This window comes from Oncorhynchus masou, chromosome 6, assembly GCF_036934945.1.
Source record: "Oncorhynchus masou masou isolate Uvic2021 chromosome 6, UVic_Omas_1.1, whole genome shotgun sequence".
Taxonomy (NCBI): Eukaryota; Metazoa; Chordata; class Actinopteri; order Salmoniformes; family Salmonidae; genus Oncorhynchus; species Oncorhynchus masou.
In genome coordinates this window covers 58,156,120-58,182,475 of record NC_088217.1, presented here as the reverse complement: position 1 = coordinate 58,182,475, position 26,356 = coordinate 58,156,120, and the positions used below count along the sequence as shown (strand labels likewise).

General features: G+C 40.7%; 1 protein-coding gene across 4 annotated transcripts; it reads right to left on the bottom strand.

Moving 5' to 3' along the window:
* Positions 1 to 1,562: 1,562 nt before the first annotated feature.
* On the bottom strand, positions 1,563 to 25,348 carry oser1 (oxidative stress responsive serine-rich 1). Of its 4 annotated transcripts, none has more exons than XM_064969249.1 (5): positions 25,254 to 25,348; positions 17,526 to 17,697; positions 12,006 to 12,115; positions 11,716 to 11,826; positions 1,563 to 2,663 (listed from the first exon to the last, which is right to left on the bottom strand). In XM_064969249.1, exons 2-5 carry the CDS (start codon positions 17,535 to 17,537, stop codon positions 1,925 to 1,927), a joined length of 972 nt encoding a protein of 323 aa, XP_064825321.1. In that variant the 5' UTR covers positions 17,538 to 17,697; positions 25,254 to 25,348; the 3' UTR covers positions 1,563 to 1,924. The 4 variants fall into 4 exon arrangements, with proteins under 4 accessions (XP_064825321.1, XP_064825320.1, XP_064825322.1 ...); XM_064969248.1 differs by having other exon boundaries at positions 24,973 to 25,343; XM_064969250.1 differs by lacking the exons at positions 12,006 to 12,115; positions 17,526 to 17,697; positions 25,254 to 25,348 and adding an exon at positions 5,574 to 5,704 and having other exon boundaries at positions 11,716 to 11,802.
* Between the last annotated feature and the right edge of the window lie 1,008 nt (positions 25,349 to 26,356).

Here is a 26,356-nt window from a genome sequence, read left to right as displayed (position 1 = left end):
CATCCATTTAAAAAAGGCACATGTAGCCTACATATAGACACACAAACTATCTAGGTTTAAACGGGAGATGTGTTGTGCTCTTCTCCTGCCCCCAATGAAATATCAAGCTATCAGGAGCATTGGAAACTGTAAGGCTGGTGAATGTAAAAATACTTACCGGAGTATAAGTATAGAAGTAGTTGTCCTGTATTTCATAAAATAATAAGAGTTGGCTACACCATAAACAGTTTTCCATTCATACAACGTGTCTGGTAAATTTCCACAGTAAATTTGCCATGGTAAACGAGGAAATACTTTATTCGAGTTGTTCGGAATGATTGTCAAACAGATAAATCGCCTGTAGTCTGCTCATAAAGTATGACTTAGATGTTTTGAAAAAAAAAATGTTGGCTGCAATCAAGACGAAAAGATAACCTCAACATCCACATTAGGGAGTGGTAAATTGCTGGCAAATGTTGGTGGCAAACGAGATCAACTGTGCAGGAGATTTTAGAGCATATTGATGGTTTGAGAGATCAGCTGGCGATAATCTGGTGGCTTTCGATGGTTACAATTGGCCCTGTATCTCCTTGGACACCAGAGGCTCATCACAGCCTACAACAAGTTAATTCACCTTCAAGAAAATAAGAAGAAAACACCTAATGCTTAGGTTTAAATGTTAAATGTGTTTGTTACCTGTCAGGTATTTTATGTCTGTAATATCTATTTGTTAACATTTGTAATGTCTTCAATGTAAAATGTAAGCATTTTTATTGATGTGTTGGACCCAACAAGATTAGCTGGCATCATGACATCAGTTAATGGGGTTCCTAATAACTTCAAATTCCAGCCTACAATATTACTGATAAAATATCATAACTGCATTGATTTCAATAAATAGTTTCCTGTCATTTACTGTAGATATAATTAGAACCAATTTCTTATTAATGGTCTTAATGTGCTCTAGCATTTCAGTGTGCCAGGTTTTTTCAAGCCCCTTCATTATTTATTTGCATTAAAGTTCAGGCTTTATAGTAGTAAATGTCAAATTATATTTCTGAAAAGTTGTGTTTGTAAGACATTCTTACTGTGGCTCCAAGATGTCGCCCCGCCTGGCCACCTGAAACAAGAGCCTGCCAGAGGCTGAGGGCTGCAGCTCCTCTCTGGGGCTCCCGCCATGAAGGAACTGTTCTCCTTGTGCTACTCCTCCCGTGTTGCAGTGAAGCTCAGGCTCCAGTGGTATATTTTGTGTCCAATTTTGTAAGACATAATTCAGACATAATTTGAGTGAATGTGGTCAAATTAACACATTTTCTCACTCACCCTTTTGAAATCAAACATCTGATCAAATTACTGGTTATTCCCTAGAGTTCTTAGAAACAAATACATGTGGAACCTGTCCAATTTGAGCCCATGGATCTGGTTGGGTGAAATGTGGTGCTTTATCACAAAAGGGCACAATTCTTTGCTCTAGCTTCTCCATTATTGCAGCACAAACAATATGCTTCGAACTACAGCATATGAATCAAACAATAAACACAAAGGGTAAAACAGTGATAAAAATAGTGTGACAAAGGCAAACATTTGTTTTCAACAAAAATGTTTTATTGAGTGAAATGGAAACCTCTTTGGCCGTGGAAAACAATCACACTTGGCATTACAAGTTTGCTTTGCATATACCAACAAATCCCACCTGCACTTTTTGCGATAGAGCTTTGGCAACTTCATTTGTCAACCAGAAATAAGGACAATCATAAAAAATTAAAAGAAAACAAATAAAAGTAATAAGAAAAATACAATGTGTCTTTCAGCTCTGGTACTGGAGTTGCAAAGAAGAGAATGGTGAAACTGCGGTAATAAACATTTAAACCTTATATTTAAATTACTTCATGCCTAACCATTCCTTAAGCCACCCCCAAATGTATATATTTTTTCAATTACTTATTTAAGTATACATCATCTCTGCCATATGTGACATTTTCTTGGGAATATAAAGATAGTACTCCATGTAACCAGAAAGATCCTCTATTGTGATGTCATCAACATAGGCCCGAGCCTGTTCGGAACAGGAACGCGGGGAGGTTGATGTGGTGGACCCATCGGTCTGAGTTCTCTGTTGCAGGGAGGTCTGGGACGTATCCTCTGGGCTCGCCAGGTTCCTCTCGCACTCTGAGAGGATGTTACGGAGGCCCGTGAAGGAGTAGACCTCTATGCCCTGCCAGCCTGTGCACTGGCACTCGCTCTGAGCGCAGGGGCACGAGCCCCCACCCTCGTGGAGCTTTGACAGGGACCTGAAGTCAGAGGGCACAGCTCCGGTTTTGGCTTCAGCCCCTACGCAGTGAGCTGCCTCTGGGACATCCTTGTCGTCAGACAGGGGCTGTCTGGGGCTGCGCTCCAGCTTGGCTGTGGGACCTTCCCCAGAGGCAGCGGGGATGTGGGGCTCATAGCCAGCACCGCCAAACACAGGGGAGGAGTGGCCCGATGAGAGCAGTTCCTTCTTGGCGGGGATCTCCAGGGAGGAGCTGCAACCTTCAGCCTCTAGCAGGCTCTTGTGTTTCAGATGGCCAGGTAAGGGCGACATCTTGGAACCACAGTAGGTGAACTTTGGAGGATGGAGAATGGGAGACTTGGATCTCCGGCGTCTTTGGCTTCTCACGGCTCCTCTTGACGTCTTCCTCATACAACTATTACATAGAAAAACAAAAATGTTAAAACCAAACATAACTATGATGGTAAAATAAAAATGGACCCAAATAGTCATTCTGATTTACCATACCATTTTAGTGACTAAAATAAAACATCATATTTTGGGGGAATAGAAATGCTGTAAATTAGAAAAAGCACTCTCTCGTGTGGCTAACTACCAGGAAGTTTGAAAAGATAGGCTGAGTGGGCGGGGAGCTTACAGTCATGGTCTCGCCTTGAGTGACAGTTCTTTGAAATGCCCATGTCAAGAAACTTGCAGTGAACAGTTGCAGTAAAATCATCAAGCAAATGTTGTGATACACAATGCAACTCAAACACCGAAAATGCATCAATGATGTCAATTTTTATTATCCAACACTTGTTTGGCATGTCTCTTGTGATGCGGTTCATAGCAGCACTGACAACTGCATCGGAACTACCCTTTCGCCCTTTTGTTCCATGCTGGCTGAATACCGAGCTAGCCAGTAACTAGTTAACACCATACACAAATGAAAAGGGAAACATTAGTATCTAGCTGAATGGTGGACATTTTTAAATATATTTGCCGACACTCTACAGTCAAATTTTGGGACCAGTAGTATAGCTATCTTGCTATATAAACCCCACCCCTTTGCAAACACACTTTGCGGATGTTGGTTACAAGGCAGTACTTATAAAGATAATGTTACCATTGGTGTATTAATAATACCACCTCGTGAACCCAAGTGTTTTACATTGGGGGTGGAATTGTAACTTTATGATCAAACTTTATCAATGTAGAAGCAACAGCAATTTTTCACACTTTGGTCATCATAGTTTGATTTGGTGTCATCCAAATATCATAAGATTGAATGAAAAACATGATTTTGAATGTTGATGAGTCTTTAAAATGGTACAAAGTAAACATTAACTGTACTTGGTTGACTTCCGCAGCAACAAAGAGCACGTAGCAAGATGCTAATCTCCTTTGCAGTTCTTGTCATGCAGCTTACAAGCTGCAGAAGAATGGACCATACTTTCCTGCACATGCGCAGATGCTCTGTGTGGGTGCTTCAAAGTGCTGCCTTTTGCATTGCTCTCACTCTGCAATATCTTTGGTTCACACTGCCACTGGTGGTCATGTCTTATTAGCTGAATCTATAGTTTGGTATGAGCCATTGTTTACTTGTGTAATGACATTAGGGCTGTCCATGTATCACAATTTTGTGATTAGAATCAGATTAGTCATTCCTTAAGAATATTTGTCAAAGATTTGCACCCGTTGCTCGTGGCAAAATGTTATTTTGCGAATATTCAAAATCAGCAAAAATGATTTGAATCAGAGTGAAGGAGTGGAATCAGAATATATTTGGATCTTTGTGGTTAGCCAAAAATTACCTCGATAAACAAAGAAGTTATAAATTGACAAGTTGACTGAGGTCACTTCTGGTGACTTTTTGAAAGGACATTCTACATGGCAACAAAAAACAAATGCATGAAAATACATGCAATAAAATGGAAATGAATTACTTAAAAATCATACAATGTGATTTTCTGGATTTTTGTTTTAGATTCCGTCTTTCACAGTTGAAGTGTAACTATGATATAAAATTACAGACCTCTACATGCTTTGTAAGTAAGTAGGAAACACTGCCGATTTTGCAGGTTATCAAATACTTCTTCCCACTGTATATCCACAGTAAAACGAGTCCTATATCGACATAACCCGAAAGGCCACTCAGCAAGGTAGAAGCCACTGCTCCAAAACCGCCATAAAAAAGCCAGACTACGGTTGGCAACTGCACATGGGGACAAAGATCATACTTTTTTGGAGAAATGTCCGCTGGTCTGATGAAACAAAAATAGAACTGTTAGGCCATAATGACCATTGTCATGTTTGGAGGGAAAGGGGGGAGGTTTGCAAGCCGAAGAACACCGTCCCAACAGTGAAGCACGGGGTGGCAGCATCATGTTGTGGGGGTGCTTTGCTTCAGGAGGGACTGGTGAGCTTCACAAAATAGATGGCATCATGAGAGATGAAATTTATGTGGATATATTGAAGCTACATCTCAAGACATCAGTCAGGAAGTTAAAGCTTGGTGGCAAATGGGTCGCCATCACAAAGCCCCGACCTCAATCCTATAGAACATTTGTGGGCAGAACTGAAAAAGCGTGTGCGAGCAAGGAGGCCGACAAACCTGACTCAGTTACACCAGCTCTGTCAGGAGGAATAGACCAAAATTCACCCAACTTATTGTAGGAAGCTTGTGGAAGGCTACCTGAAACATTTGACCCAAGTTAAACAATTTAAAGGCAATGCTACCAAATACTAATTGAGCGTATGTAAACTTCGGACCCACTGGGAATGTGATGAAAGAAATAAATCTCCTATTATTCTGACATTTCACATTCTTAAAATAAGGCGGTGATCCTAAATGACCTAAAACAGGGAATATTTACTTGGATTAAAAGGTCAGGAATTGTGAATAACAGTTGCAATGTATTTGGCTAAGGTGTATGTAAACTTCCGACTTCAACTGTATACGGAACTAGTAAAAAGTTTGGACACACCTCATACCAGGGTTTCCCTTTATTTTTTACTATTTTCTACATTGTAGAATAATAGTGAAGACATCAAAACTATGAAATAACACATGGAATCATGTAGTAACCAAAACAAATCAAAATATATTTGAGATTCTTCAACGTAGCCACCCTTTGCCTTGACAACTTTGCACACCCTTGGCATTCTCTCAGGTAGTCACCTGAAATGCATTTCAATTAACAGGTGTGCCTTGTTAAAAGTTCATTTGCTATTTTTTTTGAGCCAATCAGTTGTGTTGTACAGAAGATAGCCCTATTTGGCAAAGACCAGGTCCATTATATGGGAAGAACTGCTCAAATAAGCAGAGAAAAAAACAGTCCATTACCTTAAGATGTCAGTCAATCCAGAAAATGTTAAGAATGTTTCTTCAAGTGCAGTCGCAAAAACCATCAAGCACTATGATGAAGCTGGCGCTCATGAGGACCGCCACAGGAAAGGAAGACTCCGTTACCTCTGCTGCAGAGGATTAGATCATTTGAGTTAACTGCACCTCAGATTGCAGCCCAAATAAATGAATCAGAGTTCAAGTAACAGGCACATTTCAACATCAACTGTTCAGAGGGGACTGCATGAATCAGGACTTCATGGTCAAATTGCTGCAAAGAAACCACTACTAAAGGACACCAATAATAAGGAGACTTACTTGGGCCAACAATCACGAGCAATGGACATTATACTGGTGGAAATCTGTCCTTTGTTCTGATGAGTCCAAATTTAAGATTTTTGGTTCCAACCACCGTGTCTTTGTGAGACGCAGAGTAGGTGAATGGATTATCTCCGCATGTGTGGTTCACACCGTGAAGCATGGAGGAAGAGGTGCAATGGTGCTTTGCTGGTGACACTGTCAGTGATTTATTTACAATTCAAGGGACACTTATTAACCAGCATGGCTACCACCTCATTCTTCAGCGATACGCCATTCCATCTCGTTTGCACTTAGTGGGATGTTGACCAAGGAGAGGGATAGAGTACTGCATCATGAAGCAGTTTGAGAGAATGCCAAGAGTGTACAAAGCTGTCATCAAGGCAAAGGGTGGCTACTTTGAAGAATCTCAAATCTAATCTGTTTAACACTTTTTTGGTTACTAAATGATTCCATGTGTGTTATTTAATAGTTTGTTTTCACTATTCTACAATGTAGAAAATAGAAAGAAAAGAAAAGAAACCCTTGAATGAGTTGTTCTAAAACTTTCGACCGGTGAGTGAGTGAGTGTGTACACACACACACACACACCAGGGTTTACTTTAAAAGGTGAAATACTACTTTTGGCCGATAAAAAAAGAATTGCTGGTCAAATTGTCCACGGCAGAAAGAAAAAAAATCCATAGCAAAATAATGACCAGTCGATGTGCTCCAACTTCAAAGGCAAATATACTTCATGGGCTAATAAATCCTCAAGCTGCTTGGAAATTAGTGTCGAATGCGTGTTTCAGTTTTCACGCAAGGTCCTCTTAAGGGACTTCAGCAAAGTGTACCCCAACTGGGCAAAATTGGCAAAGATTGTGTTAACTTCCAGTGTGCCCGCCGAGAGGGGATTTTTCCTCCAAAACAGAGTAAAGACGGCCTCAAATCGCACCATCTTGAGGAAAAAGCAACAAGGCTGATGCGCAACGCAAGCTGCTCTGAAGAGTTGGACAGTTTTGACTTCCCAACAGCAGCGGCTCACTTTGAGCAGGCCCAGATCCACCGCAAACGCAAGTAAATTAGAGGCCATTTATTGTGTTCGTCAGGCCTGGTCCTAGCACTTCTGCTGCCGCCCTAGGCAAGACTAAGATATGCCGCCCGTCTCATGTATAGTATAAAGATTTGGAATTGATTGCTACACTAGAGTAGAGACTAATGATATGTATCATGTGCAATTGGTGACTTTCAGTTCAGCAGAACCTGGAAACAAAACATCGTTGCCAACTATTCATGTCAGTGACAATGTTGCAATCACAAGGCAGTCAACTACCTATAGTAGGAAACAGAGTTATCAATTGAGCCCCACAGTGGAGGAGTCATAACACCCATAAAAACCTAGCGGTCAAACCCAAAAATGGTTCCAATTGTTTTTCCACCATGGATTTTAAAACCAGTGTTTCGTGTAGGTGTCCTATAAAACTGTGCCAATGTTCTCTGTTGTGGTATTTTCTTTCTGTATAAACATGACGCGTGGTCGGCCGCTGGACACAAACAGTTATCTGATCTTGGATGCTTGCAGCGGTCTCTAGTTTTCTTTGTTTTATTAACGAAACGTGTTCCTGGTTACAAGGGCAAATGTCTGCATAGGATTACAAATACTACTTTTGGCCGATAAAAAAACTCTTATAAACGCATTTTCTCATTCCACTAAGGATCTCCGTCTACAAGCAGGAAAACATATTTCTTCATTTGATCCTCGTAGGTATGGCAACTAAATCAACAACTGATAGCATCCATGACATAAAATGATAGATTTGAGGCGACGAGTGAGGAACTGGCAAGTAACCATAAGTATTATTTTTTATTTATTTAACCAGGCAAGTCAGTTAAGAACAAATTCTTATTTACAATGACAGCCTACCGGGGATCAGTGGGTTAACTGCGTTGTTCAGGGGCAGAACAGATTTTTACCTTGTCAGCTAATCCATTCAATCCAGCAACTTTTCGATTACTGGCCAAACGCTCTAACCACTAGGCTACCTGCCGCCCCAAATATTTAAGAGCTTAAACTGTACATTTGGTCAAATGTAGAAATGAGGCCATCTTTACATCACTAAAAATGCATGTAGAGTCGTGAAACTTCGTATTGTACTCTTGAATATGTTAAAGTACAAGACCTACTTTTATTTGCCCCCCCCCCGCGAGAAGAGGGGGAAATATATCACGGGTATGCGTGTCCAAGCATAGACGACGTGCTACCTTGATCCAAAATGAAAGATATGGAACTGTAAATTAAAATGTTCAATATATTTTATTTAACTAATATTTGTTGTTTTATTTACTGTAATTTCCGGACTAAAAGCCGCTACTTTTTTCCCACGCTTTGAACCTCGCGGCTTATACAATGACGCGGCTAATTTATGGATTTTTCCCGCTTTCACAAGATTCCTTCCGCCAAAAAAACTGAGCACCGTCACAATGTGACGTAAATCGAGCGTGCTCAAACTTCCCATCATTCTGATTACGGTAGTCATTTTGTCATCCTCATCATGGCAAAGACACAGAGAAATTCATTGTTGTGAAAGTCAACAAGAAAGGATGGATGACGGAAGGCCTAATGCATGAATGGCATACAGAGTGTTACAGCAAGCAACCGGGAGGATTCTTTCACAAGAACAAGGCATTGCTCGTGTTGGACAGCATATGATGGCCCACATAACAGATTCTGTGAAAGAAGCCATCAAGAGGACAAACTCAATTCCAGCTGTGATTCCTGGGGGCACAAAGTATTTGCAGCCACTTGACATCAGTGTAAATCGTGCATTTAAGGTGGCGCTCCGTGTTCAGTGAGAGGCTTGGATGACAATTGGGGAGAAATCCTTCACTAAAACGGGCCGCATGCGAAGAGCAACTTATGGTCAAGTCTGCCAGTGGGTCCTGACAGCGTGGAGCATTGTCAAAAAATCCACTATCATCAACGGGTTTCGAAAGGCTGGACTGCTGCGTGTTGAATAGGGCAGCATGAGCTCAGCGGGGAATTTGCCTCCGGATAAAAGTGACGAGAGCGACAATGAAAACGATCCAACATCGGATGAAGCAATTCTGAGGCTATTCAACTCCGACACCGAAGGAGATGACTTCAGTGGTTTCAGTGCACAGGAGGAGGAAGATAGTGACCAATGACTTTCTTGGTAGGCTACTGTTCACTGCTATTTTTGTTACAAGCCGTGTTTCGTTTAAAAGCCTATTTTTGTTACACGCCGTGTTTCGTTTAAAGGCTGTGTAAAGTTAATTTGTTTCAATGTACCGGTAGGCACCTGTGGCTTATAGACATGTTGCGGCTTATTTATGTACAAAATACACATTTTTTTTTTTATTCAGTGGGTGCGGTTTATATTCAGGTGCGCTTAATAGTCCAGAAATTACGGTATGCATTTGGTCTTGTACAGAATACTATTCTAGTAGCAGTCAGATATTTATAATGTTCCATGAATACTACCTGGTTTTTGCAAAGAAGCTATATACAGTGCCTTGCCAAAGTATTCGCCCCCCTTGAACTTTGCGACCTTTTGCCACATTTCAGGCTTCAAACATAAAGATATAAAACTGTATTTTTTTGTGAAGAATCAACAAGTGGGACACAATCATGAAGTGGAACGACATTTATTGGATATTTCAAACTTTTTTAACAAATCAAAAACTGAAAAATTGGGCGTGATGATAAATACAATCCACCTGTGTGTAATCAAGTCTCCGTATAAATGCACCTGCACGGTTATAGTCTCAGAGGTCCGTTAAAAGCGCAGAGAGCATCATGAAGAACAAGGAACACACCAGGCAGGTCCGAGATACTGTTGTGAAGAATTTTAAAGCCGGATTTGGATACAAAAAGATTTCCCAAGCTTTAAACATCCCAAGGAGCACTGTGCAAGCGATAATATTGAAATGGAAGGAGTATCAGACCACTGCAAATCTACCAAGACCTGGCCGTCCCTCTAAACTTTCAGCTCATACAAGGAGAAGACTGATCAGAGATGCAGCCAAGAGGCCCATGATCACTCTGGATGAACTGCAGAGATCTACAGCTGAGGTGGGAGACTCTGTCCATAGGACAACAATCAGTCGTATATTGCACAAATCTGGCCTTTATGTGGCAAGAAGAAAGCCATTTCTTAAAGATATCCATAAAAAGTGTCGTTTAAAGTTTGCCACAAGCCACCTGGGAGACACACCAAACATGTGGAAGAAGGTGCTCTGGTCAGATGAAACCAAAATTGAACCTTTTGGCAACAATGCAAAACGTTATGTTTGGCGTAAAAGCAACACAGCTCATCACCCTGACCACACCATCCCCACTGTCAAACATGGTGGCGACAGCATCATGGTTTGGGCCTGCTTTTCTTCAGCAGGGAAAGGGAAGATGGTTAAAATTGATGGGAAGATGGATGGAGCCAAATACAGGACCATTCTGGAAGAAAACCTGATGGAGTCTGCAAAAGACCTGAGACTGGGACGGAGATTTGTCTTCCAACAAGACAATGATCCAAAACATAAAGCAAAATCTACAATGGAATGGTTCAAAAATAAACATATCCAGGTGTTAGAATGGCCAAGTCAAAGTCCAGACCTGAATCCAATCGAGAATCTGTGGAAAGAACTGAAAACTGCTGTTCACAAATGCTCTCCATCCAACCTCACTGAGCTCGAGCTGTTTTGCAAGGTGGAATGGGAAAAAAATTCGGTCTCTCAATGTGCAAAACTGAGAGAGACTTACCCCAAGCGACTTACAGCTGTAATCACAGCAAAAGGCTACAAAGTATTAACTTAAGGGGGCTGAATAATTTTGCACGCCTAATTTTTCAGTTTTTGATTTGTTAAAAAAGTTTGAAATATCCAATAAATATCGTTCCACTTCGTGATTGTGTCCCACTTGTTGTTGATTCTTCACAAAAAAAATACAGTTTTATATCTTTATGTTTGAAGCCTGAAATGTGGCAAAAGGTTGCAAAGTTCAAGGGGGCCAAATACTTTCGCAAGGCACGGTCTCTAGTTAGCTAGATGATATTAGCAACATACCTTATTTTACCAGATACTCTTCTCCTTCAGACAGAGGTCTTTATCATTTCTGCCAACTATATGAACAAGGTCAAATCTACTTCAATTAATGCTGTCAGAATGCACTGCTGTATTAAAGCAGTTCTGATCTAACTTGACATGTTCTGTTTGCAGATTCAAAGCCCAATTAACTCATTGCAGAATATATCCATAATCATGAATGAATAAACATATTTGACAAAAATAGTTTAGTGTCACCCATGAATCACAGACACCCAAACTCCAACAATCACATTGTTTTAAATAAAAAAAATAGTTAACAATGCATACATATTCGTATAAATTATGTTAAGTAAACATTCAATGATTTACTCATCAATGCCACACACCTGGGACATCAAAGAGCAACATATGAACTTTTATTACAATCTGAGAGCGAACAGAATCTTCTATGTTTCCCATTTTTACGAATTAGGCCAGCACAAATAATACATGTAAAACAGCATATTGTGATTTTGGTGGATGGGTTACAAATGGAAAAACTGGATGCGTAAGGTAGGTTTTATATAAATTACTAGCCAACTCCAGCAACAACAAAAATAAAAGTATGAAAATGTATGCACTCACTACTGTAAGTCGCTCTGGGTAAGATCGTCTGAATCTGGCCCTAGGGGTTCTAACAAGTTATTATACTTAAATAACAAAAAAGGAACAGACAATAGAGAAGCATAGCAAGAAGATACTTATAAAACAGTGGACAAATTATTGTAAGAGGGCCTTTCCTTACCCATGCCAGTTCTCCTTGGGGCAGCTAAGTTTGGGCTTGGCACCCTCTAGAAAGGCTCGGCTAACCACTCTTGGAGTAATGGTCTCACAGACGTGCAGCGTAGCAGGCAAGCTAAAGAAACCAACAAAAACTCAGACCACAATATACTGAACAGCAGAAGAACTTAACTGAGACTTCAAATTTTCAAGAAATATTACATTAATCCTGGAAACTGACCCTAGATCAACCAGTAAGGAAGGACCTAAAACGTGAAAGAATTAAATGTAATAGCCATTAACAGTACTACGAACCTTTCAGCATCTACCCGGAGCTTTTTAAAGGCAGTTTGTAAGGTCTCGTCCTCACAGTCTTTTCCTCCTGCCTCCATAGTGGGAGGAGGTTGTAGTGACCAGCCACCCAGCTATAAAACAAGAACACTTCATTAGCGAGTTATTACTGCTGACTCAAGATGTGAGTGACTGACTTGCTAGTGTAAGGTTGGTTATAGACATGCTGGCTAAAGTTGTCATGTTCTCACACTATAGCATCTAACAACTGGCTTAAATACTTTGTGAACTGCTCGGTGATGATGTAAGGGATGCAGATTTAATTAAAACTATCTACCGACTACGGATATTCCTTCCGAAGTGGGATGTCGCTAAACAGGTACAGACTTAAAGGGATAGTGCGAGATGTTGGAAATTAAGCATTTTTTCTACTTACCCAGAGTCAGATGAACTCACGGATACCATTTTTGTCTCTGCGAGCAGTTTGAAGGAAGTTGCTAACTAGGTTTGCACAATGACGAAGTCTATGAGGTCAATTAGCATCCATTCACTCGCTAAACTACCTTCACCTGACTGAATCTCGCACTATCCATTTAAATCAAACACATTTGTAATGCCGTTTGGAGATGGCTGCCATTTTACTATCCCCTAACCAATTATGTGTGTGTTTTTTTTGCAACTTATTTTGTACATAATGTTTCTGCCACTGTGTCTTATGACTGAAAAGATCTTCTAGATATCATGACAGCGATTACTCATCCCGTACTGGAGGAATAGTTTTTCTTTAACTAGTCAGACGGGAAGGATTTATTTCAGATGCCCAACAAGGCCCTCATCCACCTCATTCGCTGGACAAATAGACAGAGATATTGGGGACGAAGGTCTGGGTGGCTTGTAAGGATCAAACGCCGAGTGGGTAATCTGCCTTTATCCATCAGTCTTATTAGCCAATGTATCCAATTGGATAATAAAATAGATGAGCTACAAGCACGTATATCTTACCAAAGGGACATTAAAAACTGTAATATCTTCTGTTTCACCGAGTCGTAGCTGAATAACGACATGCATAACATACAGCTGGGCTGGTTTTAAGCTTTTTCGGCAGGGTAGAACAGCGGCCTCTGGGAAGACATGGGGTAAACAACAGCTGGTGCACGAAATCTAAGGAAGTCTCAAGGTTTTGCTCACCCGAGGTAGAGCATTTCATCTATATTCTTCGTAGCTGTCTATTTACCACCACAGACCGATGCTGGCACTAAGAACGCACTCAATGAGCTATATACGGCCATAAGCAAACAAGAAAACACTTATCCAGGGGCGGCGCTCCTAGTGGCCGGTGACTTTAATGCAGGGAAACAAACCTGTTTAACATAATTTCTAACCGCATGTTAAATGTACACCTAGAGGGAAGAAAGAAAATTTAAAAAAAACTCTAGACCCCCTTTACTCCACACACAGAATCACATACAAAGCTCTCCCTAAATTTCACAAATCTGACCATAATTACAAGCAAAAATTTAAGCAGGAAGCACCAGTGACTCGGTCAATAAGAAAGTGGTCAGATGAAGCAGATGCTAAACTACAGGACTATTTTGCTAGCAGACTGGAATATGTTCTGGGATTCTTCTGATGGCATTGAGGAGTACACCACATCAGTCACTGGCTTCATCAATAAGTGCCTCGATTACATCATCCCCACAGTAACCATACGTACATACTCCAACCAGAAGCCATGGATTACAGGCAACATCCGCACTGAGCTAAAAAAGCTGCCACTTTCAAGGAACGGGAATCTAACCCGGAAGCTTATAAGAAATCCCGCTACACACTCATACGAACCATCAAACAGGCAAAGAGTCAATACAAGACTAAGATTGAATCGTACTACACCGGCTCCGACACTCGTCGGATGTGGCACGGCTTGCACACTATTAGACTACAAAAAAAGGAAGCACAGCCGCGAGCTGCCCAGTGACACAAGCCTTCCAGACAAACTAAATTACTTCTATGCTCGCGTCGAGGCAAGTAACACAGAAACATGCATGAGAGCACCAGCTGTTTCGGATGTCTTTGTCATCACACTCTCCGCAGCCGATGTGTGTAAGACCTTTAAATAGGTCAACATTCACAAGGCTGCGGGGCCAGATGGATTACCAGGACATGTACTGCGCTGACCAACTGGCAAGTGTCTCACTGACATTTTCAACCTGTCCCTGACTGTGTAACACCAACATGTTTCAAGCAGACCACCATAGTCCCTGTGCCCAAGAATACTAAGTTTACCTGCCTAAATGACTACCTACCCACAGCCCTCATGTCTGTAGCCATAAAGTTCTTTGAAAGGCTGGTCATGGCTCACAACACCATTCTCCCAGAAACCCTAGAACCACTCCAATTTGCATACCGCCCCAACAGATAATGCAACCTCTATTGCACCCCACACTGCCCTTTCCCACCTGAACAAAAGGAACACCTATGTGAGAATGGTATTCATTGATTACAGCTCAGCGTTCAACACCATAGTGCCCTCAAAGCGCATCACTAAACTAAGGACCCTAGGACTAAACACCTCCCTCTGCAACTGGATCCTGGACTTCATGATGGGCCAACCCTATGTGGTAAGGGTAGATAACAACACATCCACCACACTGATCCTCAACACGGGGGCCCTCGGGTGCGTGCTCAGTCCCCTCCTGTACTCCCTGTTCACTCATGACCGCATGGCCAGGCACGACACCATAACAATCAACAAGTTAGCCAATGACAACAGCGTACGGCCTGATCACCGACAACGATGAAACGGCCTATAGGGAGGAGGTCAGAGACATGACCGTGTGGTGCAAGGACAACAACCTCTCCCACAACATGATCAAGACAAAGGAGATGATTGTAGACTACAGGAAAAGGAGTACCGAGCATGCCCCCATTCTCATTGACGGGGCTGTAGAGGAGCAGGTTGAGAGCTTCAAGTTCCTTGGCGTCCACACTACCAACAAACTATCATGGTCCAAACACACTAAGACAGTCATGAAGAAGGCAAGACAAAGCCTATTCCCCCTCAGGAGACTGAAAATATTTGGCATGGGTCCTCAGATCCTCAAAAGATTCTACAGCTGCACCATTGAGAGCATCCGGAGGGTTGCATCACTGCCAGGTATGGCACTACGGGGAGAGGGTAATGCATACGGCCCACTGGGGCCAAGCTTCCTGCCATCCAGGACCTCTATACCAGGCAGTGTCAGAGGAAGGCCCTAAAAATGGTCAAAGACTCCAGCCACCCTAGTCAGACTGTTCTCTCTGCTACCGCACGGCAAAATGACATTATAAAGTAATTACATTATACAATGTCACAATAACGTGGGCATTGCCTGACAACATAGAAAGCATGCTCCCGACACAAACACACTAATGAAGAATATACGTGTGGTAGCTAGTCAGTCATGCCGTTTGAGATGTTTAAAGAGTTATTGATGAGTTATTGTATCACGTCCTAAAACGAGAAAGCGACCAAAAACTGGGTTCCCTTTCTAATGGAACGCATTGTATGTAAAAACCAAGTTGAGGCAAACATTCAACATTGTCTTGGTAATAATAAATGGACATGGTTTTACCGCAACAGAATAGTTACACCCTTAAATTGAACCATTTTGGTAAAAACGGTCCCACCCATTACAGGTTAAAATGTAATTGGTTGATTCCACTGTCACTCCAAAGTTCTGCCCTAATACAGTTGAACAGCAGATGCCTTCTATCTAGTTTTTGATGGCCTAGCCAATGGCTGATTTAGCTAGCTAGATTTATCCCCCCAGAGACCACTAAAGAAAAATCACAAAATGCAACAACCAGCTGTTTGAGAGTTGCCCGTGTGTGATAAATAAATCGACATAAGGAACAGCTTAAGGAATCCATCTGTTTTTTATAATTTATATAGCCTAGATTAAAAATACCATTATTACAACATTTTGTTTAACTGGCCCAAGCGGGTCACTGATGGGGATGATCGAAGGGTTTCCAAAACCTCTCCTGTATGTTGAGTCCTGACACACAGACAGGGGCACTCCCGTGCCGTTGTTGCCTCTTCATAAAGTTGGTTTATTATGGTCAATTGCACATCATAATGGCAAAAATATTGCAAATTGTGAACCAAAAACTAATGTGACCATGTAATTTATTTTCACTGGCCAATTCAAAATGTGTGTCGTACTGCCAAGTCAAATAGCTTCAAATGTGACTGTTTTTGTCGCAGTATCGAACGCTTTATACGTTCTGCATGTAGGTGCTGCGGAGAAAAACCTGTCCCTGATATTCACACCTCTTCTCAATACAACAGATTGAATTTAACTCCACACTTTCTACTGTATAATAGAAAAGGCTACTGCAGAAAATAGCTGATTTGCACATATCCAAAAGGTCTACTTGTGATTGGGCAGGACAGACATAGTAAGGAATATAAACACAATCTGCATTTTCATTTTGGCAATAAGGGGAAAACACACTAGCCCTACATAAAACCATCTTTAGCCTACTCTTCAGACACCTTTACACACAGCATACATTCTCCCCCACCCACACTACTCTTTCTCACACACTGCTCCCAAAAGTTAGGCACCAAACAGAATTTAATTAACACCAAAAAAATAGATTGACTTTTGATTCAGATTTAGCTTAAAATTACATTGGCATATGCATCCTACCTTTGAAGTATCTCTTTAAGTAGGCTATCTATCCCGTTTCCCTGTGCCATTCAAATGTGTGCATAGCCGAGTTAACAAGTTGTTAGCTAGCTAGCCAGGTAACAAGACTAAACAAGGTTGTTTGATATCAAACCAAAAACTCTGCCCATGAGTAGTTAATTTTTAGTAATAGCTACTGTGAATTGGACAGTGCAGATATATTAACAACAACTTCAGCTTTCAGACGATATAAGACACTTATATGTACCAACATTTGTTGTTTCTCTAATCTGCGATCGTGACACAAGGCACTGCATGATTTACAACTGTCCCGTTGACAGGACACCTATCCCTAACAAGTTTTAAAAGCTTTTTATCTTCTATATTATAAAACATGTGCGCCAAGGGTTTGGGCTAGAAACTTGCGTTTTTCTGCGACAAAGGCACAAGCACGTGTCACAGTGCTCTGTTTTAAAACATTTTAAAACAGATGGAGATGCACAGAAACAACAGACAGAAGCAGCTGAGTAGGCTAATGGCTGGAGATGCGGCTGGCTACTCAGCTGTCACATGTGATATTGGATGGAGGACTCATTCTGATATTACGATCTGAACTCTGATATTCTATTTGTAGGACACGTAGGAATGCATTCAGTGCTCACTCAATTTCAATATGAGTAACATACATCATTATTCATTGACGCGTGGTAATGTTAGCTGGCCATCTTAGTTGCTGACATGGCTAGCTAACGCCAGCTAGCTAAAGTTTACTTTGAGTGTAATAATTTGCTCTATTGAAAACATACATGCAACTATAATTGACTTCTTATCAACGATAACCACAGCATTATTTTGACCATAGGTTGCTTACCTCGAGTTGCATTCCAAATATCCCAGTCAGGGACAATGTTGCGTGGAGTGTGTGATGACACAGCCGACAGAGAAGGTAATGTGATCACACAGGGAGAAGATCTGATCGCTGCGTTCTTTTATAGCTCCATGGGTGATGCACTCTGCGTCTGTTTACTTTTCACGTGGATGACCTATTTTGAAATCAAAACAGCAAATATCATCGAAAAGTGACGCGTTTGCATTCCTGTAGCTGGTAGCAATAGCCTAATCAGATTTAGGAATAGCCTAATTAGCAATAGCCTAATCAGATTTTGTATGAATAATATGAACTCTCTCTGGCCATAATATGGTGAATAGGCTTTACAAATAGGCTCTGCTACTGTGAGAAAACCCCTTTCAAAACAGCAGCGTGCAGACCTTAAACACAGACCAGTTTAGAAAAACTGATTTCATTAGCTAGCTATCACAATAACCACAGCTAGCGGATAGCTAGGTTCATTTCTATTTAAAATGAACCCATGAGCACCACCATGTGAAGTTCATAGGTTCATATCAAATTGGGTGTCAAATGAAAGCGAAGAGTATATTTTGGGGAAATGAAGGCATAGATACATTTTTCAACTATTTTCGATCTTAAAAATTGGATCTGGGATCCTTGGGAAGTCCCTAACCTAACCCTTAACTTCTTATGGCTGGTGGGCAGTTGAGTAGCTTGGATGAATAAGGTGCCCAGAGTAAACTGCCTGCTACTCAGGCCCAGAAGCTAGAATATACAAATATTAGTAGATTTGGATAGAAAACACTGAAGTTTCTAAAACAGTTTGAATGATGTCTGTGAGTATAACAGAACGCATATGGCAGGCAAAAACCGGAGAAAAAAATCCAACCCGGAAGTGGGAAATCTGAGGTTTGTAGGTATTCAAGTCTTTGCCTATCCAATATTCAGTGTAAAATTTGGTCCGATTGCAATTCCCAAGGCTTCCACTAGATGTCAAGTCTTTAGAACCTGTGTTCCCTTTCACTTCTAAAGACAAAGAAATTGTCCGGTTGAAACATTATTGAAGATTTATGATAAAAACATCCTAAAGATTGATTACTTACATCGATTGACATGTTTCTATGAACTGTATTGTAACTTTTTTGACTTTGTCAGACCTAGTGAACGCGCCTTGTGAACTTGGATTTGTGAACTAAACGCGAACAGAAAGTAGGTATTTGGACATAAATTATGGACTTTATCGAACAAAACAAACATTTATTGTGGAACTGGAATTCCTGGGAGTGCATTCGGATGAATATCATCAAAGGTAGGTGAATATTTATAATGCTATTTCTGACTTCTGTTGACTCCACAACATGGCGGGTATCTGTATGGCTTGTTTTGGTCTCTGAGCGCTGTACTCAGATTATTCCATGGTGTGCTATCGCTGTAAAGCATTTTTTAAATCTGACGCAGCAGTTGCATTAAGGAGAAGTATATCTTTAATTCCATGCATAACACTTGTATTTTCATCAACATTTATGATGAGTATTTCTGTAAATTGATGTGGCTCTCTGCAAAATCACCGGATGTTTTGGAAGCAAAACATTACTGAACATAACGCGCCAATGTAAACTGAGATTTTTGGATATAAATATGAACTTTATCGAACAAAACACACATGTATTGTGTAACATGAAGAAGTCCTATGAGTGTCATCTGATGAAGAGCATCAAAGGTTAGTGATTCATTTTATCTCTTTCTGCTTTTTGCGACTCCTCTCTTTGGCTGGAAAAATTGCTGATTTCTGTGACTAGGCGCTGAACTAACAATCGCATGGTATGCTTTTGTTGTAAAGCCTTTTTGAAATCAGACACTGTGGTGGGATTAACAACAAATGTATCTTTAAAATGGTGTATAATACTTGCATGTTTCAGGAATTTTTATTATGAGATTTCTGTTGTTTTAATTTGGCACCCTGCACTTTCACTGGCTGTCAAATCGATCCCGTTAACGTGATTTCAGCTGTAAGAAATTAAGCCTAAACTTAATCCTTACCATTTTAAATGCAAACTTCAATTGGGTAACGTCAGAATTGGGATGTCCCAAGGATTCCAGACAACAGGCACCCTTAAAAATTAGGCGTAAGTATTGGCTTTGATTTCTGGTCAAATTGATCGAAAAGGGGTCTTACAAAACCTCTACCAGAAAAAGTCTTAAAAGGTATTAGAAATACATGTAAAGACCCCTGCCAACTAATATCAACAAAAAATTGGTTTTGTAGAAATGATTTGCCTTCTAAGTTTAAAAAACATTGCCGTGTGTCTTGTAATTCTGTTACCAAAATGTTTTACCTCATGAGGAAGGACAATGAAAGTTAACAGAAGTAACAAGGTAAACCTACCAATTAGTTTGTGTTTGTACTAATATAATTTTTTGTTAAGTGATCAAAACTCGTAATTTTGTTACCAAATCGGTAATAAAATTACCTATACATTTTATTCCCTTTTTAAAATACGCTAACACTGCAATTGATTTGGCTACAATGGAAAATCATAGTAGTCACAAACCACAGTTGGGTCACCTTTTACTGTTCTTCCTTCCACTGGCATACTGTTAGACACTGCATCTCAGTGCTAGAGGAGTCACTACAGACCCTGGTTTGATTCCAGGCTATATCACAACCGGCCGTAATAGGGAGTCCTATAGGGTGGCGCACAATTGGCCCAGACGTCGTCAGGGTTAAGCCGTCTATGTAAATAAGAATTTGTTCTTAACTGACTTGCCTAGTTAAATAAAGGTTACATTTTTTTTTTTTTTACATGTTTAGCTCATAACGGTTTTCTTTCTCTTTTAGTCATATGGTGGTCAAAGCGAGTGTGAACAGTCTGAAAATGGTCTTTCAGCTAGGGGGCACTATTTTTATGTTTGGAAAAATAACTTTCCCAATGTAAATGGCCTATTTCTCAGGCCAATATGCTAGAATATGTATATAATTGACAGATTAGGATAGAAAACAACAAAGTTTCCAAAACTGTCAAAATATTGTCTGTGAGTATAACAGAACCGATATTGCAGGCAGGACCTGAGGAAAATCAAACCAGGAAGTGGCTTCTATTTTGAAAGCTCCATGTTCCATAGCCTGCCTTCGCTCCATTTAAAGGAATATCCACCAGATTCCTTTTCCTATCGCTTCCTCAAGTCTTTAGACAGTTTCAGGCTTTTATTTTGAAAAATTAGCGAGAAAGATAACATCGCGTCAGGTGTTCGCATGAGTTTTGCTTGCGCAACAGAGCTTGGACAGCCATCGTCTCTCCCTCTCCTACTGAATAAGACAGTGCTGGTTGCTATATTATCAATTACATATTTTAAAAACAACCTGAGGATTGATTATAAAAAACCTTTGACATGTTTCTGGGGACATTACGGATACTATTTGGAATTTTCGTCTGCGTTGGCGTGACGGCTCGAGCCTGTGGATTTCTGAACATAACGCGCCAAACAAACGGAGGTATTTTGGATCGAAAATAATCTTTATGGAACAAAAGTAACATTTATTGTGTAACTGGGAGTCTCGTGAGTGAAAACATCCGAAGTTCAAAGGTAAGCAATTCATTTGATTGCTTTTCTGATTTGTGAAAAAACTACTTTGATGCTAGGTGTTCATAATGTTTTGTCTAGTGATCAATAAACTTACAAACACTGCGATTGCTTTCGCTGTAAAGTATATTTTCAAAATCTGACACGACAGGTGGATTAACAAATGCTAAGCTGTGTTTTGCTATATTGCACTTGTGATTTCATGAATATAAATATTTTTTGTAATATTATTTGAATGTGACGCTCTGCAATTCAGCGGTTGTTGATGACAATTATCCCACTAACGGGATAGGTAGCGTCAAGAAGTTAATGATACCTCTACCGGCTCTTACTGACACCTACCCATGACCCCCCCTCTTTCCACTTACTGTAACCAGCATCCACACCCACTGAACATGGACGTTGAAGTGGTTGAAGTTTGGTCAGTCCACCCTGGCCTTGATTTCAACATCCACAAACGTCTATTTTTGGGCCGGTCCAAAACAGCCTTGATTTGGCCCAAACATAGACGTTAGGGATGCACGATATATCGGTAAGCATATCGGAATCGGCCAATATTAGTTAAAAATGCCAACATCGGTCCAATGTCTAGTTTAAAGCCGATATGCAAACCGATGTCAACGCTGACGTGCATACCTATATAATGTAGGTAGATGAAGTAATGACGCCACGGAAAATACAGCGCTACACAGAACAAAAACAGAAAAATACTAAGCGCACACTTCCAACAACTAAACAAGTTCAAGTTGAGCCGTCATTTGAAAGAGTAAGAAACTTTCAGAGAGACAACTCAAAGGTGAAATCCATTAACTCCAAGATAATGGAATTCATTGCCCTTGACAATCAACCGTTCTCTGTCGTGGATGATGTTGGCTTTCCCCGACTGGTTGAGCACCTCGGGCCCCGGTACACACCACCAAATAGGTGCTATTTTTCAGATGTTGCCCTACCGGAGTTACAAAGTATTGTTGAAACGCACATCCCTGAGCTACTTGTTATGGGCATCACTGCTATTTGCTTCACGACTGACATTTGGACCAGCGATGTCAGCCCCATGAGCATGCTGACTGACAGCACAGTGGGTCAATGAGGATTTGGTACTGAGGAAAGCATTATTGTATGCTCAAGAATGTGCTGGTTCTGATACCGCTGCTGCCATTTCAATGGCACGTGAGAACATGTTCGAAACTTGGAAACATGAACACGAACGAAACGAACAACTGACTCAAGAAATAAACTAATCCAACTATGTCTGCAGGAGACGCAGTACCCTAGAATATAGTTCAGTAGTAGAATATAGTTCAGTAGAGTTCAATACAGTACACTAGAGCACGCTAGAGTATAACTGTATTGTACTCTACTGTGCTGAACCAAAGATTTTTATAACTAAACCGAGAGACCACAGCCCGTGAAGTGCACGTGTGCAATAAGTCAATTCGCCTTTGCACTCCTTAACAACGCAATTTAAAAAAACTTTGTCAAAGGATAAAGTCTACAAACTGTTGTCCACTCTGTTCATAACAGATTTTAGTTTTGGGAAGAGAACTGTTTTGAGATCAAATGTTTCATTGTTCTATCTGTGGAGTCTCCCTCGCCTCCCGCCTGCTGTTCACCGGACTAGATTATTTTTTTATTTTACTTTTATTTAACTAGGCAAGTCAGTTAAGAACAAATTCTTATTTTCAATGACGGTCTAGGAACAGTGGGTTAACTGCCTTGTTCAGGGGCAGAACGACAGATTTGTAAATTGTCTGCTCGGGGATTCGAACTTGCAACCTTCGGTTACTAGTCCAACGCTCTAACCACTAGGCTACGCTGCCGATTAAGCTAGCACACAGTGTCCTTCTCTCCCGCCTGCCCTCGCCATCATTAACATAACTGTGGGAAAACAGTAACCGATAGGCAGGGACGAAGGACACCGTCTACCGCTGTACAGCTAGCTAGCTATCGTTGTCGCCCCGCCCCTTCTTCTGGGGGGTTTATTGGCAGCTGGCATCCAACATTATTGTGCATTAGCACCCCCGCCTGTCCTAGCTAAAACATTTACCAATAGAAGTATAAAGAGGGGTTCCTGCAGACATAGGAATGCCCACATGCAGGAACACCCCAAATTGCAGGCTGCAATTACACCAGTTTCCAATAACTAAATTCACCCCTTGCACTCCTTTTTCGCAGAGGGTAAAATCTACAAAACTTAGTCCACTCTTAGTTTTGAAACAACAAACTGTATTGAGATCAAATGTTCCATTGATAAGAAGAATGTCAGCCAAAAGCCATATCACTATCTCCCACTGCCAGCCACTGGGCTTCTTCTCATCACCATATCTGAAAACGTCAACCGGATGCTTTACAGGTATACATCCGTGAAATATCTGGCTCATTGTTCTGCGGCTGTACAGTCCAAACTTGTGAAACAGAAATGTCTATGATTGGTTCAGATTTGGTCCGGTCCAACCAAATTTGGTCTTGTTTTGGTGCAGAGCTGATTAGAATAATAGTCAGTGTGTAGAATAATACCCATATATGCAAATAATGATATTGCATATTTCTTCCATGGTGAACCTATTCAGGATAAGTCATCATGAAGATAATGACATTCATATCCGTAATTATGCATTTCTGTGTGGTACAGATCAGGGGCCGGATTCACAAAACATTGCTTACAAAAAAAGTAAGAAGTTTTTGGGAAAAAATAAAAAGTTCATAAGATAGTTTGTAAATGTAATTCCTCAAATATCTTATCTGGCATTGACATTAGTGACGTGCTTGAAACCAATAAATAAGCCTGTGTGACAGGATTTGGTTATTACTCACACATTATAGCCATCAGACTAGCTATAGCAAAACCAAAAATAATGACCAAGGAAAGAGCAATAAAAACTTCAGCAAACAAGAGCTTGAAGTGACGGTGGAGGAAATAGCAGCCAGGAACAGGTTGCTGTTGGGGAGACTTGATAACTGCGTGGAGAGGATGGACGAGATTGGCCGAGTCTGACTCTGCATTCTAGAATATTGTAATATATTGTTAATTACTAGCTAGCTAGATAATGCACGTTTAATTTGTTTTCTTGCTGTAATGAAATATCAGGTAGCCAACTGTGGTGCAAGAAAACATTCATGTTTACAAAAGTATCCATTCAAGTCAAGACAAGGGTTTAGCTGCCCTAAAATTAAAATACATCTCCAAGAAGAAATCCTAAAACATTATTTTCAAGAATCCCATTTCTTAATTTCCCCCCTGTTTCTTCCTAGGAGAATAGGTAATAACACTTCCAATAACTTTGTTGAGGAATAGCAACTTTGCTTAAATTTATATAAATCTACAGTTAAGGAAAAAATGGCAGTTAAGAAATTACTTTAACAAAATATTGTGGATTATGTAATTCCGTTACCGTAATCTGATACCAGGTGTAAATACACTTCACTCCCTGTAGCCTAGTTCAACAACAACAGTATATTTTTTCAAACTCAAGGTGTCATATCATTGCGGACAGCCCATTCTTTCTGTAGACAACTTTAAATCTTAATTCGGTGCAGATATTTAAGAGTTTTTGGTAAACGTTGCATAAAAAGTGAGATTTTAGCATAAAGATTCTAAATGTTAGCTCGCCACCAAACTTTGCATCCAGTTCTTCCAGTAACTTCGTTTTTCTTAAATGTTGTAAATTGTTCAACGTACTGCTAGTGAATAGAGTTGTACGGTTTATTAAGCTTTTAAATCAATGGTATTTGTTTTGTACATTTTAAAGTGAAAATCGTGGAATTGCTCCTATCTAGCCTACCGTGTGTGGATGAAGTTGCGCATCAGTTCCATAATAATCAACGTGGATACTAGCTAGCCAGGCAATATCGAAGTTTGACATCGTGTGAGAATTGGGGTACTCACAACTCAGGATCTCCTGTCCACAGTCCAGATTTAGGATGGCCTGGACATGCAGGGTCTATCAGGCGCTGCGACAAACGGGCCTCAAATGCAGCAAGCTATTAAGCAACAGTGAGGTGGCTAGCTAAATTAGCTAACTCTGTTAGCAATGTCTCATCGATTGATGAGACGCGACAGACGCGAGCTATTGCATTTTTCGATTAGGTTTAGCGTTCCACAAGCATCACACTACAATCAATTCAGTTTCATTCTATTCTATTATTATTTTCAAAAGCAGTATTTACTTGGCTAGTTCCAGACTTTTCTTTCTCCAACATCTTGTTTACACACGAACCACTTCACAGTGACTCTGCAACAACCCACTCTGCCCTGACGTAGAACACAGACGCTTCTTCTTCGGTGTGGTTTATCGGCGGTTGGCATCCAACGTTAAGGTGCATTACCGCCACCTACTGTACTGGGGTGTAGGCCGGAGATAGGGATAAACTAAATCCTACCTGCCAGCCCCATTGCTCTTAAAAAATATTAAATATTTGTGACTATATCTAATGACGTTCTACTCAATATACTCTTTAAACTAATTTCCTGTATCCCCTTCTCCCTCAAACTAGATCTCATCCTCTCTCTTTCCCTCCAATAATGCCCACATTGTATCAATACATGCTCCACTGTCTCTGTTTCCTAGCAATACTCACATTTTCCTGTTGGATGCTTTCCTATCTATCAAGACCTGTAAGGTCTTATTCAACTGGCTGTGTCGCACCCTTAATCTTGGAAATACAGCCTCCTCTCTTCTGTCCTTTTCCTGCCGTTCTACCCTCCCCAACTTTCCTCTGTACTTGAAATAAATGCCTGCCCCTAGTATCTCTATTCCACTGCTCCTCCTATTTCTCCACCATCACTGTCCATATCATACTTTTTGCCTCTACCTTGCTCATTGATACTACCACATCAACATCCCCACTACTTAGTGCTTGTGTAGCCAGCACATCAACTGCCTCGTTCCCCTCCACTCCCACATGAGCTCGGATCCAATTAAATATTTTCTGTATACCCATTTGTTTACTCCTGCCATGGGTTTGTAGCACCTCATAAAGCAGGTCCTGTCTGCTTTGTGATATAAAGGACTGGAGACTCTTCAGCACAGCACCTGGATCAGAGCAAATAACTACTCTTTATGACTTAACTTCCTCCACCCACTGCAAGGCCAACAGTATGGCCATTATCTCCGCCATATATACAGCCAGATGATCTGTAATACGTTTCCTGACTCTCACCTCACATTCCTGCAGTACAAATGCTGACCCTCTCCTTGGATCTTTTGAACCATCTGTGAATATGGCAACAAAATTTTGATACACAGCATCCAGATGTCTCTTAAACAAAT

Bases quoted from the DNA above. Each gene is read 5' to 3' on its own strand.
- oser1 (XM_064969249.1), bottom strand. The intron at 11,827-12,005 runs GTTCGTAGTACT...TGGTTTCTTTAG, and splicing joins CTCCGGGTAGATGCTGAAAG to CTTGCCTGCTACGCTGCACG. The intron at 2,664-11,715 runs GTAAGGAAAGGC...TCTATGTAATAG, and splicing joins CCCAAGGAGAACTGGCATGG to TTGTATGAGGAAGACGTCAA.